General features: G+C 37.8%; 3 protein-coding genes across 3 annotated transcripts; all 3 read left to right on the top strand.

The window, feature by feature from the left end:
• Positions 1-1,026, top strand: TAAR8 (trace amine associated receptor 8). Its single transcript, XM_020906277.2, has one exon. The coding sequence runs from the start codon at positions 1-3 to the stop codon at positions 1,024-1,026; it is 1,026 nt and encodes a 341-aa protein (XP_020761936.2).
• Positions 1,027-6,502: 5,476 nt separating this feature from the next.
• On the top strand, positions 6,503-7,549 carry LOC110131616 (trace amine-associated receptor 7a-like). Its single transcript, XM_020884375.2, has one exon. The coding sequence runs from the start codon at positions 6,503-6,505 to the stop codon at positions 7,547-7,549; it is 1,047 nt and encodes a 348-aa protein (XP_020740034.2).
• A 10,866-nt stretch (positions 7,550-18,415) lies between these two features.
• LOC110131619 (trace amine-associated receptor 6) lies at positions 18,416-19,450 on the top strand. Its single transcript, XM_020884379.2, has one exon. The coding sequence runs from the start codon at positions 18,422-18,424 to the stop codon at positions 19,448-19,450; it is 1,029 nt and encodes a 342-aa protein (XP_020740038.2). The 5' UTR covers positions 18,416-18,421.

The following is a 19,450-nucleotide window of genomic DNA, read 5'->3' as shown; positions in this document are numbered from 1 at the left end:
ATGGCCAGCAATCTTTCCCAACCTGATACCATGCAGCTCTGCTATGAGAATGTGAACAGATCTTGTATTAAATCTCCCTACTCACCTGCATCTCGGGTGATTCTGTACACAGTGTTTGGCTTTGGGTCTTTATTGGCTATCTTTGGAAACTTCTTGGTGATAACTTCAGTTCTTCACTTCAAGCAGCTGCATTCGCCAGCCAATTTCTTGATCGCCTCTCTGGCCTGCGCGGACTTTCTGGTGGGAGTGACCGTGATGCCCTTCAGCATGGTCAGGTCCGTGGAGAGCTGCTGGTACTTTGGAGCCAGATTTTGTGCCCTTCACAGCTCCTGTGATGTGGCATTTTGTTACTCTTCTCTCTTCCACTTGTGCTTCATCTCCATCGACAGGTACATTGCTGTTACTGACCCGCTGGTCTATCCCACCAAGTTCACGGTGTCTGTGTCAGGGGTCTGCATCAGCATCTCCTGGATCCTGCCCATGGTGTACAGCGGAGCTGTGTTCTTCACAGGTGTCAGTGATGACGGGATGGAGGAATTAGTAAGTGCTCTCAACTGTATAGGTGGTTGTCAAATTGTTGTAAATCAAGAATGGGTTCTGATAAGTGTTCTGATATTTTTTATACCTTCCCTCATTATGGTAATTCTTTATGGGAAGATATTTATTGTAGCTAAACAACAAGCTCTAAAAATTGAAAACACTGGCAGCAAAGCAGAATCAGAGAGCTATAAATCCAGAGTGGCCAAGAGAGAGAGAAAAGCAGCTAAAACCCTGGGGGTCACAGTAGTAGCATTTATGATTTCATGGTTACCATATACAGTTGATATATTAATTGATGCCTTTATGGGTTTCATAACCCCTGCCTATATTTATGAGATTTGCTGTTGGGGTGCCTATTATAACTCAGCCATGAACCCTTTGATTTATGCTTTATTTTACCCTTGGTTTAGGAAAGCCATGAAAGTTATTTTAAGTGGGGGACTTTTTAAAGATAGTTCATCAACCATTAGTTTATTTTCAGAATGAATGAGAGCACTAAGTTGAAAATTTAGGATTATTTTTAAAATTATGAATTTATGATGAAATTAGATACAAAAAATGAATAAAGCCTTTCAAAATTGTGGAAATATTTATTTTTTTCAAGTTAGCCAGGAACGAAGTTGCAGGCAGGTGTTTTAATTAAGATGTAAAGACATTCACATTGTAAAGATATTTATTGCACTAAATAATAAATGATAAAGTGCTTTACCTGTGTTTCCTGTCTCAACACTCTGCACATGCTCTTACCACACACACTTGTCTCTTCCCATTTCATCGAGTCCTGAATGTCATTTTTCATTGTCAAATCTGTAATAATTTTCTCATTTATGCTCAACTTTCATATAGCTTTCAATGGTCCTTCTTAGTTTTTTGCAACATTATATTATGTTACTAGGGTTGTCATGACAAAGTATCAACAGATAGGGTGTTTTAATCAACAGAAATTATTTTCTCCTAGTTTTAGAGATTAGAATTCAAAGATCAATGTGTCAGCAGTTTGCTTCTTATGAGGACCCCTCTCTTTGGACTGCAGATGGCTGTCTTCTGTCTGTGTTCTCTCATGGTCCTTGCTATGTGAGAGTCTGCATCCTAATCTCCTTTTCTAAGAATACCAGTCATGTTGGATTAGGGCTCATCCTTAAGAACTCATTTTAACTTAATTACCTTTTTAAAGATCTTGTCTCCAAATACAGTTATACTGCTTAATAGTTGGAATTAGGACTTCAACATGTGAATTAGGGGTGAGGGGACCTGATTGAGCCCATATCAGATAGTCCAGGCTCAACAAAATTACATAAGCCTTCCTAGATGGCACTAGTGATAAAGAACCCACTTGCCAGTGCAGGAGATGCTAAGAGACACAGGTTCGATTCCTTGGTTTCGAAGATCCCTTGGAGAAGGGCATGGCAACTCATTCCAGTATTCTTGCTGGAAAATCCCATGGACAGTGGAGCCCCTCACAGGGTATCAGAGTCAGTCACAACTGAAGGGGCTTAACACACACACACACGGGTCTGTGGCTATCTCCTCTGTACCTTCCTGGAGCTTCTGGAGCAGCAGGTGAGCCTCTCCTGCTTAGTGGCTGGGCAGACTCTTGGAATGTTCACTCGCGGTATTGTGGAAGCAGTAATTCTGCTTTGGAATCAGATATTATTTACAGACATTACACAGAAGTAGAAAATTGTGAAAAAATTGTACCACAAAAAGACTGGCATAATGATCATTAGCTAATGTAAAATCTGCACATGAAAGCAATTATCACTAACAGTGACCATTTCTGCACCAATTTTTCTCACTTGAAGGTAAAGTGTAATTCACATCCCCATTTTTTCTCAGCAGTTTTCTTACCTAAATGTAGTCTGTATTTCCTTCTCTGGGATATTGTCGGATCAAAAATTTTGCACTTTTTACGAAAACTTTTACATTAATGGGAGTACAAACAATGTGTTACTTGTTTACATGTGCTGTGACTATCTCCTCTGGTCCTTCCTGGAGATTTTGGAGCAGGAGGTAAGCCTCTGCTATATGTTTACATGTTGATCTCTGGAATATTTTACACTGTTGATTCAATAAGAGTTTTTGGAATGCATTTCTGGAATATTTTGTATAATGAAACTAAGTTGTAATAAAGTACTGGTATATAAGCCTTTTTCTTTTGAATTGTTCTGTGCTGTCATTTCAGTTAAAATGATTGAAGTAACTTTTCTCATTGGTTTTCACCAAGTCTTTTCATTGTAATCAAGCAAATACTAAACATTAATTATATGCAAGTACCTGTGTCAAGGATGGCTAAGGATAAAAAAAAATTGTATTTTGTCTGGTATTTTCCTCAAGGGAAATACTTCTTGTAGGTAATATGGACAATGCATTTTCAATTATATTTTTCAGGCTTAGAAGAGTACCATAGATATTAAATCCTGTAAGCATAGGACTAGATGCTATTACCAGACTGGCACTTGGTGTTTATCTTTCCTATAACATTGTCTCCTCACCCACATACGGTCCCATGGCTTTAATTTGTTAAAAATTGTTAATGAGGACTTAAAAAATTGTTGAAGAGGCCTTATTTTTGAGTAGAAAGAACTTTTGAGGTGTCTTCAAGCATGTTTAAGCTTGTATAGGCAGATCGGAGTGTGAAAGCTGTTTTGGGATTGTGGGATTAATTTCCTTAAGTGGAAGATTGGGCTTGGGAAAAGAAAAAGACAATCTACAAAGAATAGATGAGTGGCCTGGTAACAATAAATACATTTTCATGCTATCACTTCCTATCCTCAATAAATTAGATTAGCTGTAGTAGATTTTTAAGGAAAGACATGATGTTCACTATTTTTAGAGTATAGAGGACAATAGAAAAAATTAAGTGAAAGAGTTGGATCATATTATAGTTCCATTGAATAAATGTCACAGAGAATTGCACTGTTACTAAATTAAATTACAGATAATGTATATGACAAGGCCAAAGGAAAATTAAACTTTTAAAAATTTATCCAATGGGTAAGCAAAATATTATATTGTTACAAATGACGCCAAAATCTCAATGCAGTTCTAAATGTGAAATTCACTTGAACATGAAGTGAGTATGTGGGCTACGGCAAAAGAAAGCAAGCGATCAGATTCTGTCATACACTTCATGATAGTCTTTACTCAATGTGACTGTCCCAGATATGATCATGGCTTTCTAATAAAAACTTAACAATGCCTTGATGGTATTGACACCACATTATAACCTCCTTGGTCTTAGATGACTACATTAGAGTTGGCAACATGATTCCAGAAAAAGTCATCAGTGGGTAGGGATGAATCTATTATATTATCATAAACTTATGAATTTATGGAAGAATTTAATTAATCAACAATACATATTGAAACTCTTGGGTACCTGCCAACAGAATGATAAAAGTGATATTTATAGTTTCATAGCAGGGAATGATTGAATAATAAAAAAATTAATTAAAATAAGTCAAGAAGGCTTAAAAGAACAAAGAAAAAAATTTGATGATTAGAAAAAACAGTAATACAATCCATTTAAAACCAAACACACCAACAATCATATTAAATATATACACAGTAATCATTCAAATTTATAATAAACTTATTGGATTGGATTTTAAAAATTCAGCTTTAAATTCCTTTCTTTACCCTTGGTTTAGGGGAGAATTAAAACTTAATATAACTAGTCAAGATTAAAAATTTATAAATGTAAATTTGTTTTCTGGATAAGAAATTAAAATGAGGAAATTTAATTTAAAAATTTCCATTGTTAATGGCATCGAATATAGTGTTGGGTTTAATTTCAAATTTGGGAAAAGCTGTTCCTCAAATTCAATGAAACGAACATTGTTTAAAGTGAGTTTCTTCAACCATCTCTGAAATGTGTTTCCAAAAGCATGTAGGTCATCTTTCCTTACTGCTAAGATTTTTCACTTTTCCATTTCCCAGTCTTCTGGTGAATAAACTTTTTGGTATTTTCACCCTTCATGCTCACCTCCCTATTATTTTCAATGCTCATTTTCTTCTTCCTATTCTTCTCTTAACATCATGTTTCAAAATTTAAAATTTCCATATGGGAAAAAGTCAAGTTGTGAATAAGAGAAACTTGAAAAACCTCTTTAGAACATCTGTTCTGATTGCTTTGGTTGAAATGGGGAATAAGTAGGATTATTTTCCTAACACGTCAGACATGCAAGGCCAGACTCTGTTGGGACAGGAAGAACTGATGTTCAATAGATTTGAGGTAGTTCTGGACAATAGCAAACCTTCCTTGCATCCAGGAATAAGAATAGGAAGGATAATTGGAGAACAAAAATAAGTCAGAAAATAGTGCAGGTCTATTGGGAAGAGTATCCCATCTTCCTGAATATGGTCTGAGTTGAGAGTCATAATAAATGATAAGCTTGTGTAATTGGTTGTCCAAGCCCTATATGGAGATCTACATCCTAAACCCTAGAACCCATCAATGCTAATCTTATTTGAAAAAAGAAAGCTCTTGAAGATGTGATTAAGTGTGAAGGATCAGTTTCTCTGAGAAGCGGAAGTTTTCCCAACAGCACTTACTGAAGAGACTGTCCTTCCCCCATTTGTGTCATAGATTGCCTGTGTGGCCACAGATTGGCTGACCGTAAGTGTGAGTTTGTCTTGGGGCCCTCTATTCAGAGGCCATCGATCTGTGTTATCTGTTTCTGTGTCACTTTAGCTTCGTAGTATCACTTGAAGTCAAGGAAAATGATACTTCCAGCTTTGTTCTTTTTCTCATCACTTTTTGTCTTTTATATGTGTTAATTTTAGCTTGAAGCACATTATTATTGCTATTTTCTGTCTGTCTCTCATATTACATGAAGACCTCTTTTAAGGGCAGGTGATGTTTCTTGTGTACTGTCCTATCTTTAAGACTCTTGACCCAAATAATTTCTAAATAAATAAACATACATGAATGAATGGAATGCAGGTGAATTTGTGGATGTCTTGCAATGACTTATACCCTATAAATCTTCTCCCATTGAAGCATCTTTGCCTTTTGACTCATATTAAAGAGAATTCTCTCAAATTCCACTGCTGGGTATATCATATGTGATAGATCCTTTTAGTATAGACCTCTTCAGATACAAAAGCTCTCTTGTATTTTAAGTTAGCTAAGAATTTTTTCTTTTAGCAGTGAATAAAAGGTAAAATTTATCAAACGCATTTTTGCATTTCATTGGATGGTCATAGAATTCTAATCTGTTAAAATGGTGAATTATAGAATTGTTAATTCCATTCTTTGCTTACATTCTAATCAAGATGTATCATCTTTTAATATGTATTTGGCTTCAGTTTGAAGAGAGTGAGAGTGTTCCTTTGTTTTTCTTGAGTTTTTCTTGTATCCATGCATGAAACAATAAATTTTAACTAGAGATTATTAAGTGTAAGTTTCTTCTTCTTCACACCTTGCAGAATAGGGACTCCACTGTGGATAATTTTGGACATGGGATTTGGCTGTGCTTCCTGAGGGGTTTTGTCATTAACTTTTTAGACAGTCTGAGGAGGGTGGTTGGGTAGCAAAAGGTAACCAATGAATAACAAATCACACACATTTACTACCTTTGGCAAAGAGGAATATTCCCCATATATAGATCAGGTAATAAACGATTGTTGATAAATTGTAAGGCAAGAAGTCTTTTGTGGCAAAGCATATTTGAAATTTATTTTCTGTTAAATTCTTATTTGATTTATACTACTGTTTCAAATTACATTCTAAATTATAAGAAAAATAATAGGTAAGATTTATGGACATTTGAATGGAATATATTGTTATTTCATACATTCACAGATTGATACGGATATATGACAAGTGATGGGGATAATGTTTGGTAACTATAACAAAGGTAATCAGTGCAACGAGATATTTTGTCTCCCACCAGGAAATATAAACTGCTCTATTTTGTGTGACTGAAAAGGGGCAGAACTTCTGCAGATGTTACGAGCTATGGGCAGCAGCATCATGAATAGCAGCTCACCCGGCGTCGCAGCTGTGCCGCTCTGCTACGAGCACCTGAACGGATCCTGTGTGAGAACCCCCTACTCACCGGGTCCCCGCCTCATCCTCTACACCGTGTTTGGTTTTGGAACAGTGCTGGCTGTATTTGGAAACCTCTTGGTAATGATTTCCATTCTCCACTTCAAGCAGCTGCATTCTCCTACCAATTTCTTGGTCGCTTCCCTGGCCTGTGCAGACTTCATGGTGGGAGTGACTGTGATGCCTTTCAGCACAGTGAGGTCGGTGGAGAGCTGCTGGTACTTTGGGGAGAGTTACTGTCAATTTCATTCCTGTTTCGACGTGTCATTCTGTTTAGCGTCCATCTACCACTTGTGCTTTATCTCTCTGGACAGGTACATTGCCATCTCTGACCCCCTGGTCTATCCAGCCAGGTTCACTGTGTCTGTTTCTGGCATGTGTATTGCCTTCTCCTGGCTCTTTTCGATTACTTTTTCTTTTTCTCTTTTTGGTACAGGAGCAAATGCAACTGGCCTGGAGGATCTAGTAAGTGCTCTCACCTGTGTGGGAGGCTGTCAAATTGCAATGAATCAGAGTTGGGTATTGGTGAATTTTCTATTATTTTTCATCCCCACCCTTGTGATGGTAGTTCTGCACTCCAAGATTTTCCTCATTGCTAAACAGCAGGCTAGACAAATTGAAAGTCTGAGCAATAAGACTGGGCGATGCTCAGACAGCTACCAAGACAGAGTGGCCAGGAGGGAGAGGAAGGCCGCAAGAACGCTGGGCGTCGCAGTGCTGGCGTTTCTGATCTCCTGGCTGCCTTACTTCCTGGACTCCATCATTGATGCCTTCCTAGGTTTCATCACTCCCACGTATGTTTATGAAATACTGGCTTGGATTGCTTATTATAACTCAGCTATGAACCCCTTGATCTATGCTTTCTTTTATCCTTGGTTTCGAAAAGCCATCAAACTCATTGTCACTGGCAAAGTCTTGAGAGAGAATTTTTCGACAGTAAATTTATTTTCTGGGTAAGTTCACTTTTAAGATGGAAGAATTGAAAATAGATTCATAGTGAACACACCATTGGGTAGAAAATTTAATCATATACGTGCAAGATCTTCCAAAGTAAAATATTAAGTTATGCTTCCGATATGACCTAAACACTTAAATTCAGTTTTATCATTCTTTGGTCAATATAACATAAAAACCTGGTTATTACGGAAACAGCATGGCATTGGAGTAAAAAACGTTTAACACAGATCTGGGGCTGCTATTTCTGTCTGAACTTCACTGTGTTTCTCTAGTCAATAATCTCCCCTTTGTAGCATCCTTAAAAAAATTTAAAAGAATGCATGACAAGGATCTAGTATATTTTTATTATTCTAAATCCTCCCTTTTATTACTTTATGATAGTTCAATCCCTGGTTAAGACTTTTCTTTATTCCTTTGTAATATTTTGCTATTAAAATGCAAACAGAGTGGGAAGATCCAGAGGTCCTGGTCTAGGGAGGGCAAAGTATTGAATCTGCACTATCAGCTTTCCAGATTTCTGAGTCAGGGAAATGGTCATCAGAGTCAGGTAAACTGAATCCAGGGACAGAGTTGTTTACTATCCTATCAACTGAATTAGTTACTACAGGAAAGGTAATTGGTGGCATAAATAACTTTCATTTGTTGAATGAGCTTCTTTTTGGTGATTGTCTACTCATAACATTTCAGCTGTGTTTAGAAATTTTACCAGATAATTTATGTTTAGGGCATGCATTGGTTTCTAAGATTGTCACTCATTATTTATTGTACCTTATTTTAAATTAACTATTTACTCACTTTTGCATTATTCCAAAAATTACTTATAAGAGTTTTCAAAGATTCGAACGAAAGCCCAAATTAAAAATGTGTCCAAAAGAGTAGAAAACTGAAGTGAAGAGTGTAAAAGAATGGTAGACAGGCTGATAAATGCATTTTCTGTGATCCACAAATTTGAAACTGAATAAGTTAAGCAAATCACATTGGATACAACTTAGCCAGCTTTTCAGACATGCAGACTTGTTCTTGGTACTAAGATTAGAGGATGTTGTATATATTTTTTTAAATAAAATTTTTTAATTTTTAAATAAATTGCTCATTTCTATTCTAACTTTAGCTTTGTTGTCGTCAGACATCAAGATTTAAAAATCAGAGTGTCATATCTTTGTAGCAGGAGTAAATACACATCAATATATTCTTGTTACTTTTCTCTAATTTCTTGCTTGTTGTAAATCATTCTTATATTAGCACATCATTTCTATTATTAAACAAATGCTTTATATTGGTAAACTTTTCCTGAGATAGTGAATTATTTCTGATTATATTCTACTTGTATGAAACTCTCGATCTGATGATTAAAGATGATAGACATGATTTAAAGGCACTCTAGACTGCTTAGTATTAGTTTAGCCACAATTCTTCAGTTCTGAACTGGAAATTATCAGCTTATTTTGATTTAGTGTTTTCAATGCAGTAACTTTAATTCTGTTTCACAGCTATAGAGAAATAATATTTCCTCATTTTAAAAATAAAAAAGCTAAAATTAAAGTGCTTCCAAACTCTGCTGAATATCATAAAGCTTCCAGATTCAAACAAGTGCTTCTAATATCTTGTTTAAAACATTTTCACTTGTCTTTTTTTAGTAGAGCTTCACATGTACTAGACAAATCATTAACTTTTCCACTTTCCTAGATCTACATTTCTTCTATTTTTATAACTATATCAGAACTTTCTTCTTAAAAAAATTAAGCTCCTGCTCTCATTTTTCTCTACTATGAATTACTCTGGTTCTGTGGGAACTAATCCATTGGCCTTTGTTTCAATGAACCTTTATTGAGGGCTTCTGATATGCAAACCTAAGAATGCTTTATTTGAGTTATAGGCCACTCATTCTGTGCTTGGGACTGACTTACCTGTCATACTTAGTCTTCACAATACTATGTGAGAGGGAATACTATTGTTATATTACTATTACTTCTGGGTCATAAATGAGGGACACGAGGCATAATGAGGTGAGTCTCATTCCCAAGGTGGTGTATTTGTTAAACAATAGAGCTGATACTCACATCCAAAGAATCAGAGAATAAGTAAAGTAACCAATAATTCTTTCTCCCCTGTTGTGGCCCAGTCACTGCTGTCAAGTTATTGAGAGCAATATGAACCCAAGACTTTGTACCAATTATTTTAAAGGAAAAAATTCAGTCATCACAGACAAAAGACTAAACACAATTCTTTGGAGATACCAGTACATTGATGGGAGTAATTGATTTAGTGATGCATCATTTTAACTTACAATTCTTTGTTATGTATTTTACTGTACAAAGTTTTCCCCCTGAGGGTGAAGGGAGGTTCATTTAAATAAATTACATCTTAATTTCTACAGCAGGATTGGTCTGCACATCAAGCAAATACAGGCTCTTGTTTTCCCTATTACTGATTATTTGGTTCCTTTGAGCCTCTTCTCCATAACAAGTCTTTTACATTCAAAACACTTTATGCCATCTTTGTGGTGTGGGTTTCCAAATTGCATTTAACTTTTTTTCATGGATATAGTATATTATTATGATAGTGAATGATTATATTTCACCTTTTATGCTCATGTATTAACAATATGTTGTAAAGTTTGTCTTCATTTTTTTCGTGAATGAGAAATTGAAACAGTAGCAACTGAATATATATCTAAATAGCTCCTACCTTCTTAGGAACCACTTTGTTCATTTGTCCATCACACTACTTGCTGCTTTCTGATCATGTGTTGGACATATTTATATTATATTTATACATATATATATTTTATAGTGCCCCATCTCTCCTCCTGCACTGTGGCCCACAATGCGTCTGCAATGTGGGAGACTTGGGTTTGATCCCTGGGTTGGGAAGATACACTGGAGGAGGGCATGTCAAACCACTCTAGTATTTTGCCTGGGGAATCCCCATGGACAGAGGAGCCTGGCGGGCTACAGTCGATAGGGTTGCAAAGAATTGGACATGATTGATCGACTAAGCACATCTCTCCCCCATAGTGCATGTCTCAGAAGAAAATGACCTACTTGTTCATATCAGTAGCTTCAAGAAGAACCTTCCACTTTGCTTGGAATATAGGGGAAACTCAACACCTATTTGCTGAATAAATAAATGCATGTTTCCTTTAAATATAGAAATACTTCATAGACATTGGAAAAAAATTGCACAGCATGAAACTTGAGAATTAAGTTTCATTTAGGGCAAAACAAGGACTGTAGCCCAGGAGATGGCATTTCAGAGAGCTTTGAAGAACTGCTCCGAGGAGGCAAGGGGAGGAACTAGATATATAGGAGTTTTGCAACAAAGGGTGGGTAGTTGGGAATATAAAAAAATTACTGTTAATTAAAGAAACCAGATGTGTCAAGTTAAGAAATTTAGTGCTTTTCTATAAATGGGAAGAAGTAAAAGTCTGGGCTCACTGGAACCATTCCTTTGATATGCACCTCAGCTGCCTGGGGTCGGTATCCTGTATTTTCACATTCTGAGTATTCTCAGGTATCACTGTAGGGAATGGTACAGTGTGATGGTTATTAGATGGTAGGCATTCTTTCTGAGTTTCATCAGGACTCAGAAGCTCATGTTGGAGGACTGTATTTGCTGACGACTGTAACATTCTTGTTTACTGATATGGCAGGACATATTCTATTTCTCATAGATTATATAAGAATACACATTTTGTTCAGTCACTCAGTTCTGTATGACTCTTTGTGACCCCATGGACTGCAGCACACCAGATTTCCCTCTCCTTCACCATCTCCTGGAGCTTGTTCAAACTTATGTTCATTGAGTCGGTGATGCTATGCAACCATCTCAGCCTCTGTCGCCCCCTTTGATTCTGCCTTCAATCTTCCCCAGCATCAGGGTCTTTTCTAATGAATCAGCCTACACATCAGGTGGTGAAAGTATTGGAGCTTCAGCTTCAGCTTCAGCATCAGTCCCTCAACAAATAATCAGGACCGATTTCCTTTAGGATTGACTGGTTGGATCTCCTTGCAGTCCAAGGGACTCTCAAGAGTCTTCTCCAGCACTACAGTTCAAAAGCATCAATTCTTCAGTGCTCAGCTTTCTTTATAGTCCAACTCTCACATCCATACATGACTACTGGAAAAACCATAGCTTTGACTAGACGGACCTTTGTTGGCAAAGTAATATCTCCGTTTTTTAAGACACTGTCTAGGTTGGTCATAGCTTTTCTTCCAAGGAGCAAGCATCTTTTAATTTCATAGCTGTAGTCACCATTTGCAGTGATTTTGGAGCCCAGAAAAGACTCTCAATGTTTCCACTGTTTACCCATCTATTTGTCATGAAGTGATGGGACTGGATGCCATAATCTTAACTTTTTGAATGTTGAGTTTTGCACCAGCTTTTTCACTTTCATCAAGAGGCTCTTTCGTTCTTCTTCACTTTCTACCATAAGGGTGGTATCATCTGCCTATCTGAGATTATTGATATTTCTCCCAGCAATCTTGATTCCAGCTTGATTTCCAGCTCCAATCTTTATCCAGCCTAGCATTTTTCAGGATGTATTCCTCTTATAAGTTAAATAAGCAGAGTGACAATATACAGCCTTGATGTACTCCTTTCCAGATTTGGAACCACTCTGTTGTTCCATGTCCGGTTCTAACTGGTGCCTCTTGACCTGCATACGAATTTCTCAGGGGGTAGGTAAGGTGGTCTGGTTTTCCCATCTCTTTAAAAATGGAATTAGAACTGCCATATGACCCAGCAATCCAACTCCTGGGCATACACACTGAGGAAACCAGATCTGAAAGAGACACGTGTACCCCAATGTTCACCGCAGCACTGTTTATAATAGCCAGGACATGGAAGCAACCTAGATGCCCATCAGCAGATGAATGGATAAGGAAGCTGTGGTACATATACACCATGGAATATTACTCAGCTGTTAAAAAGAATTCATTTGAATCAGTTCTAATGAGATGGATGAAACTGGAGCCCATTATACAGAGTGAAGTAAGCCAGAAAGTTAATGACCAATACAGTATACTAACACATATATATGGAATTTAGAAAGATGGGAAAGATAACCCTATATGCAAAACAGAAAGAGAGACACAGATGTACAGAACAGACTTTTGGACTCTGTAGGAGAAGGTGAGGGTGGGATGTTTCAAGAGAACAGCATCGAAACATGTATATTATCTAGGGAAACAGATTGCCAGCCCAGGTTGGATGCATGAGACAAGTGCTTGGGCCTGGTGCACTAGGAAGACCCAGAGGAATCGGGTGGAGAGGGAGGTGGGAGGGGGGATCAGGATGAGGAATACATGTAAATCCATGGCTGATTCATGTCAATGTATGACAAAAACCACTACAATATTGTAAAGTAATTAGCCTCCAACTAATAAAAATAAATGAAGAAAAGAAAAAAAAGAATTTTCCACAGTTTGTTGTGATCCACAGAGTCAAAGGTTTTAGTGCAGTGAATGAAGCAGACATAGATGCTTTTCTGGAATTCTCTTGCTTTTTCTATGATCCAACGAATGTTGGCAATTTGATCTCTGGTTCCTCTGCCTTTTCTAAAACCAGCTTGAGCATCTGGAAGTTCTCAGTTCACATACTGTTGAAACTTAGCTTGAAGGATTTTGAGCATTACCTTGCGAGCATGTGAAATGACTGCAATTGTGTGGAAGTTTGAACATTCTTTGGTGTTGCCTTTCTTTGGAATTGGAATGAAAACTAATCTTTTCCAGTCCTGTGGCCACCGTTGAGTATTCCAAATTTGCTTACATATTGAGTGCAGCACTTAACAGCTTCATCTTTCAGAATTTGAAATAGCTCAACTGGAATTCCATCACCTCCACCAACTTTATTCATAGTGATGCTTCCTAAATTCCACTTGACTTCACACTCCAGGATGTCTCCCGGATCAGACCATTGTGGTTATCTGGGTCATTAAGATGTTTTCACATACATTAGATAAATAATTCTTTATGCATCATAGTGTTTATAGTAAAACCAAAATTGCAGACATTACAGACACTTATTTTGTAGTTCTTGGGATCATTCCCTGGATGGAGCATTCCTCTTTGTCAGACATTTGTAGGTAAATTCAGGGTCAGAAACATGTCCAAATCAGGCATATCACATTAGCCACATTTTCTTGACCTCCAGTCATTAGCCCACTGTGATAAATGTAGAAAATAAGGCAACTTTGAGATGATCTATTCTGAACCATACCTTTTTATTTTTATAGACCCTAATTTCAATACTTTCATAATAGACATGCATAACAGATATAATCTATTCATACTTCTATAATTTGATGAAGTTTGACATATGTAGATACCTGTAAAGTTATTATAAAAATCAAGACTGAATATATTTCAGTTCAGTTCAGTTCAGTTCAGTCACTCAGTCATGTCTAACGCTTTGCAGCCCCATGGGCTGCAGCATGCCAGGCTTCCGTGTCCTTCACCCACACCTGGAGCTTGTGCAAACTCATGTCCATTGAGCCAGTGATGCCATCCAACCATCTCATCCTCTGTCGTCCCCTTCTCCTCCTGTCTTCAATCTTTCCCAGCATCAGGGTCTTTTCCAAAGAGTCAGTTCTTTGCATCAGGTGGCCAAAGTACTGGAGTTTCAGCTTCAACATCAGTCCTTCCAATGAATATTCAGGACTGATTTCCTTTTGGATTGACTGATTTAATCTGCTTGCAATCCAAGAGACTTTCAAGATTCTTTTCCAACACCACAGTTAAAAAATGTTAATTCTTTGGCACTCAGCTTTCTTTATGGTCCAACTCTCACATCCATACATGACCACTGGAAAAACCATAGCTTTGACTAGACGGACCTTTGTTGGCAAAGTAATGTCTCTGCTTTTCAGTATGCTATCTAGGTTGGTCATAGCTTTTCTTCCAAGGAGCAAGCATCTTTTAATTTCATAGCTGCAGTCACCATCTGTAGTGATTTTGGATTAAAAAATAAAGTATCTCACTGTTTCCATTGTTTACCCATCTATTTGCCATGAAGTGATGGGACTGGATGCCACGATCTTAGTTTTCTGCATGTCGAGTTTTAAGCCAATTTTTTCACTCTCCTCTTTCAATTTCATCAAGAGACTCTTTAGTTTTTTGTTTTTTGCTATAAGGGTGGTGTCATCTGCATATCTGAGTACTGATATTTCTCCTGTCAATCTTAATTCTAGCTTGTGCTTCATCCAGTCTGATGTTTCGTATGATGTACTCTGCATATAAGTTAAATAAGCAGGGTGACAGTATACAGCCTTGAAGTACTCCTTTCCCAGTTGGAACCAGTCTGTTGTTCCATGTCTAGTTCTAACTTTTGCCTCTTGTCCTGCATACAGATTTCTCAGGAAGCAGGTAAGGTGATCTGGTATTCCCATTTCTTGAAGAATTTCCCACAGTTTGTTGTGATCCACACAGTCAAGGCTTTGGCATAGTCAATAAAGCAGATGTAGGTGTCTTTCTGGAACTCCCTTGCTTTTTCTATGATCCAACAGATGTTGGAAATTGGATCTCTGATTCCTCTGCCTTTTCTAAATCGAGCTTGAACATCTGGAAGTTCGCCGTTCATGTACTGTTGAAGCCTGGCTTGGAGAATTTTGAGCATTACTTTACTAGCATGTGAGGTGAGTGCAATTGTGTGGTAGTCTGAACATTCTTTGGGATTTCCTTTCTTTGGGACTGGAATGAAAACTGACCTTTTCCAGTCCTGTGGCCACTGCTGAGTTTTCCAAATTTGCTGGCATATGGAGTGTAGCACTTTCACCGCATTGTCTTTCAGGATTAGAAATAGCTCAACTGGAATTCCATCACCTCCACTAGTTTGTTACATATCACTTCCCAGATTTCATCACGACCTTTGTAATGTTCTTCCTGCTCATCCCTACACACTCAACCCTCTTGCATCCCCACGCAGCCACTGATCAGCGTTATGTCACTCTATACTAATTTGCACTTCCTCAGTCAGTTCAGTCACTCAGTCATGTCCGACTCTTTGCCACCCCATAGACTGCAGCAAGCCAGGCCGCCCTGTCCATCACCAACTTCCGGAGCTTGCTCAAACTCCTGTCCATCATGTGGGACTCCATAGAATTTTATAGAATATACTTCCTAGCATTTTATGTAAATGCAACCATACATTATAGTATGTGCTCATTTTTGTTTGAATTTATTTCACTCTGAAGAATAATATAGAGAATAAGCCATGTCAAAGCATGAATCAGCATTTTATTCTTTTTCTTTTTGATTGAGTAGGACTTCACTGTGTGAATTGACCATGTTTGTTTCTTCCTTTTTTGTTGATTGAGATTGAGTGTGAATCATCTTTTTTTAGGTGCAGACCCGAGCTGACGTGACCTGAACAAGGTCATACAGCCAGAGTCTTATGAACTCACAGAGTGGGGCCAGCCACTCTTCAGAGGGTGTCCGGCTGCATCTGGTCCTGCTGGGGCAGCCCAGGGTCCACCTTCATCAGCTCCTCCCTCCAGCCCTGCACAAGCTCTCCTTTCTAAGAACTGCTTCACTTCTGCCCCATTACATGTGGCTTGCCTGCTTTTAATGATCCATGACCATCTATTTCTTCTCTATTTTATACTAATGCAAATATTAAATATAATTTACATGATATAAGCATGTACTTTATTATATTAATTATAATTCATTGGAATAAAAATTTGGTATAATACATTGATATACTGTATGATATATAGAAATATATGCTCTATGTATGTAATTATGCATTGTATATTTCTTCTTAGTTCCATATGAGTTTTAAAGAATTTTATAAGATTTCAGTTAAAAATTTGACTTTAACTAGAGTTATGTTTCCAAAAATAAATTGTCTGATAACTTTGAAAGCACAACTCCATTGTCTTCTTGGACCTAGTGTACTGAGGAGAAGCTTGATCATGACATGATATTCATGTCTTTTTCATAAGCTGGTACCCTCTGGTCTCTGTTCCTAGGAACTTATAAAAGTTTCTGTCTGTATTTGTCTGTAGTTAGCATCTGCATTTGTATCATTTTTCCTCTTTGCACTTGGTAGGAACTTGAAGTTTAGACCCTTTAGCTGAGAAGAAACTTTTTATAGCATTGTTTTTATTATTTTCTTGTCCTCATTCTTGAGTTGATTTTTCTGGGATTAAGAATTTCTTTTGGGATCTATCAGAAAAAGCATTTCTTTCACCTTTCTGGTAAACTTTATTGTATACCTCTACCCTGGTTTTTCCATTAGTTTACTCCACCAGATTTTCCTCTTTCAGAAACACTTTTTGGGGCATCTCAATGGGATTTTAGGAGGCAATGAACTCTGTGATTAGTTAACAGGGCTTATCTTCAAATGGTTATGTACTGATTCAAGCATTCCCTTGTAAAAATGATGAAATGCTTAAATTCAGACCTGGCTAGCCTGGCACAGTGAAGACAGGGATATTCTTTTTATATTTAGGCTGTAGTTTCAAACTGGAGTTGTCCAAACTAAATTATTAACACACAGAGTGACTAGAAAGCTCTGGGGTGTGCCTGAGTTCTAATGAGGGATGAGGAAGGAAGATTTGAAGAGGACATGGGGAGTCTGTGGTTGGAGAAAATACAATGTTGTTTCATTTTGCCATTTCACCCAAATTATTCCATAAGAGGTTAACATATATTAAGAAATATCTATTAAACAGAAATAAATTGTGTAAAGAATCAAGTTCATAACTGACTCAGTTTTACACTGACTTGCAAAAATGCTTAAAACTTGCATATAATTAATGTAGTTACTATGTGTTATCAAACCTGTGAAGACGTCTTTTCCAAAGAATATCTGATTTGGGGGGTTAGAACATGAACATATCATTTCGGGCGGGTGCAGTACTGAACGCACTAGAGGGGAATGTGAGGTCTTCTATCTGTGAGGATCTCACAGCAGCAGTATTCAGAGGGATTACACCCGTTTCTCAGGTGGGTGGAGCAACATTGCAATCTGCTTCCAGTGACAACATTCTGAGAAGAGAGTGATCTTTTCTCGATCAGCATTGACTTTTGCAGAAGCTCACAAATGTGGGTGTGCCTAAATATTGCGGTGTTTTTAATGCTTTCCTGTAATGTAATTCGTCCTTCACAAGCTGCTCACGGTGTATGGTCCCTTGTCTGTTCGTTGGTACCCACTGAAGATACAAAATTGATTCTTGCCTGGAGGAAAAAAGCCAAGTATTTGTTCTCACTGTGTGTACCCACTTATATCTTTTTAGCTAAAATACAGTTAAGTGTCCACAACAGGATTGAGAATTGGCAAAAGGTTTAAGTCTAAGAATAAAAAAAGCCTTTGGCCAAAGAAACATAATGGGTAACTTAATGTGAGGAACTCTTTTAAAGAATAACTTTCTTAATAATCACTCTTGCAAATAATCTTCCAAGTTCACACCTTGCACTACAGGGATTCCATCTAGGGATTCTCTTATAGATAGCGTTTATATATCAGGAAGGATTGTGTGCTTTAGGCAGTAATGCAGATAAACCTAGCAGGAGATGATTCTCTCACTCTGTAATTACTTCCCATATCACTGCCTGTTGCAAAGAGGAACTCTGGAGGTAAAAAAAAATAGGAAAATATTTATGAATAAAAAAAATTTAATCAAATTCAGGGAACGAAGAATTAGTTGAAATTAATTCCAATGTTATCATTCAGTGTAATTTTTGTGATTCATTTTGTTATTAAACACATTTGAGACTTATAAGGAAAAAATATAATTGTAACAATATCTGATAATTTCCTCAGATATCCTAGTGGATGTTTGCTTTTCCCCTAGATGTATTGAAAATCAGAATCCTATATTCTTCATGAAAATCAAGGACAGAATTCTCTGAGTGTAAAGGACAGATCATGAGCAACTCGTTCCCCACCGCAGCTGTGCCACTCTGCTACGAGCACCTGAACGGATCCTGTGTGAAAACCCCCTACTCACCCGCGTCCCGCCTGATTCTCTACATGGTGTATGGCTTTGGGGCTGTGCTGGCCGTGTTTGGAAACCTCCTGGTGATGACTGCCATCCTGCATTTCAAGCAGCTGCACTCCCCAACCAATTTTCTCATCGCCTCTCTGGCCTGTGCAGACTTTCTAGTGGGAGTGACTGTGATGCCCTTCAGCATGGTCAGGTCCGTGGAGAGCTGCTGGTACTTTGGGCGAACTTTCTGCACTTTTCACACATGCTTTGATGCGGCATTTTGTTACTCTTCTCTCTTCCACCTGTCCTTCATCTCCATCGACAGGTACATTGCTGTGACTGACCCCCTGGTCTATCCCACCAAGTTCACAGTGTCTGTGTCAGGGGTCTGCATCAGCATCTCCTGGATCCTGCCCATCACTTACAGTGGTGCCGTGTTCTACACGGGTGCTAATGAGAATGGGCTTGAGGAATTGTCTAGGGCCCTCAATTGTGTAGGAGGCTGTCAGATGGTTGTAAATCAAAACTGGGTGTTGATAGATTTTCTGTCCTTCTTTATACCTACCCTTGTTATGATAATTCTCTATGGTAATATTTTCCTTGTGGCCAGACAACAGGCCAAAAAGATAGAAAATACTGGTGGCAAAACAGAGTCATCATCAGACAGTTACAAATCCAGAGTGGCCAAGAGAGAGAGAAAAGCAGCTAAAACCCTGGGTATCACGGTCATAGCATTCATGATTTCGTGGTTACCATACAGCATTGACTCATTAATTGATGCCTTTATGGGCTTCATAACCCCGGCCTATATTTATGAGATTTGCTGTTGGTGTGCTTATTACAACTCAGCCATGAACCCTTTGATCTATGCTTTATTTTACCCTTGGTTTAGGAAAGCCATCAAAGTTATTGTGAGTGGTCAGGTTTTCAAGGATAGTTCTGGGAGCATGAATTTGTTCTCTGAATAA

This window comes from Odocoileus virginianus, chromosome 34 (genome assembly GCF_023699985.2).
Source record: "Odocoileus virginianus isolate 20LAN1187 ecotype Illinois chromosome 34, Ovbor_1.2, whole genome shotgun sequence".
Lineage (NCBI taxonomy): Eukaryota > Metazoa > Chordata > Mammalia > Artiodactyla > Cervidae > Odocoileus > Odocoileus virginianus.
This window is presented reverse-complemented; position numbering and strand designations above follow the sequence as displayed.

Coding starts and splice junctions, on each gene's coding strand:
- TAAR8 (XM_020906277.2), top strand. CDS start 1: ATGGCCAGCAATCTTTCCCAACCTGATACCATGCAGCTCTGCTATGAG.
- LOC110131616 (XM_020884375.2), top strand. CDS start 6,503: ATGGGCAGCAGCATCATGAATAGCAGCTCACCCGGCGTCGCAGCTGTG.
- LOC110131619 (XM_020884379.2), top strand. CDS start 18,422: ATGAGCAACTCGTTCCCCACCGCAGCTGTGCCACTCTGCTACGAGCAC.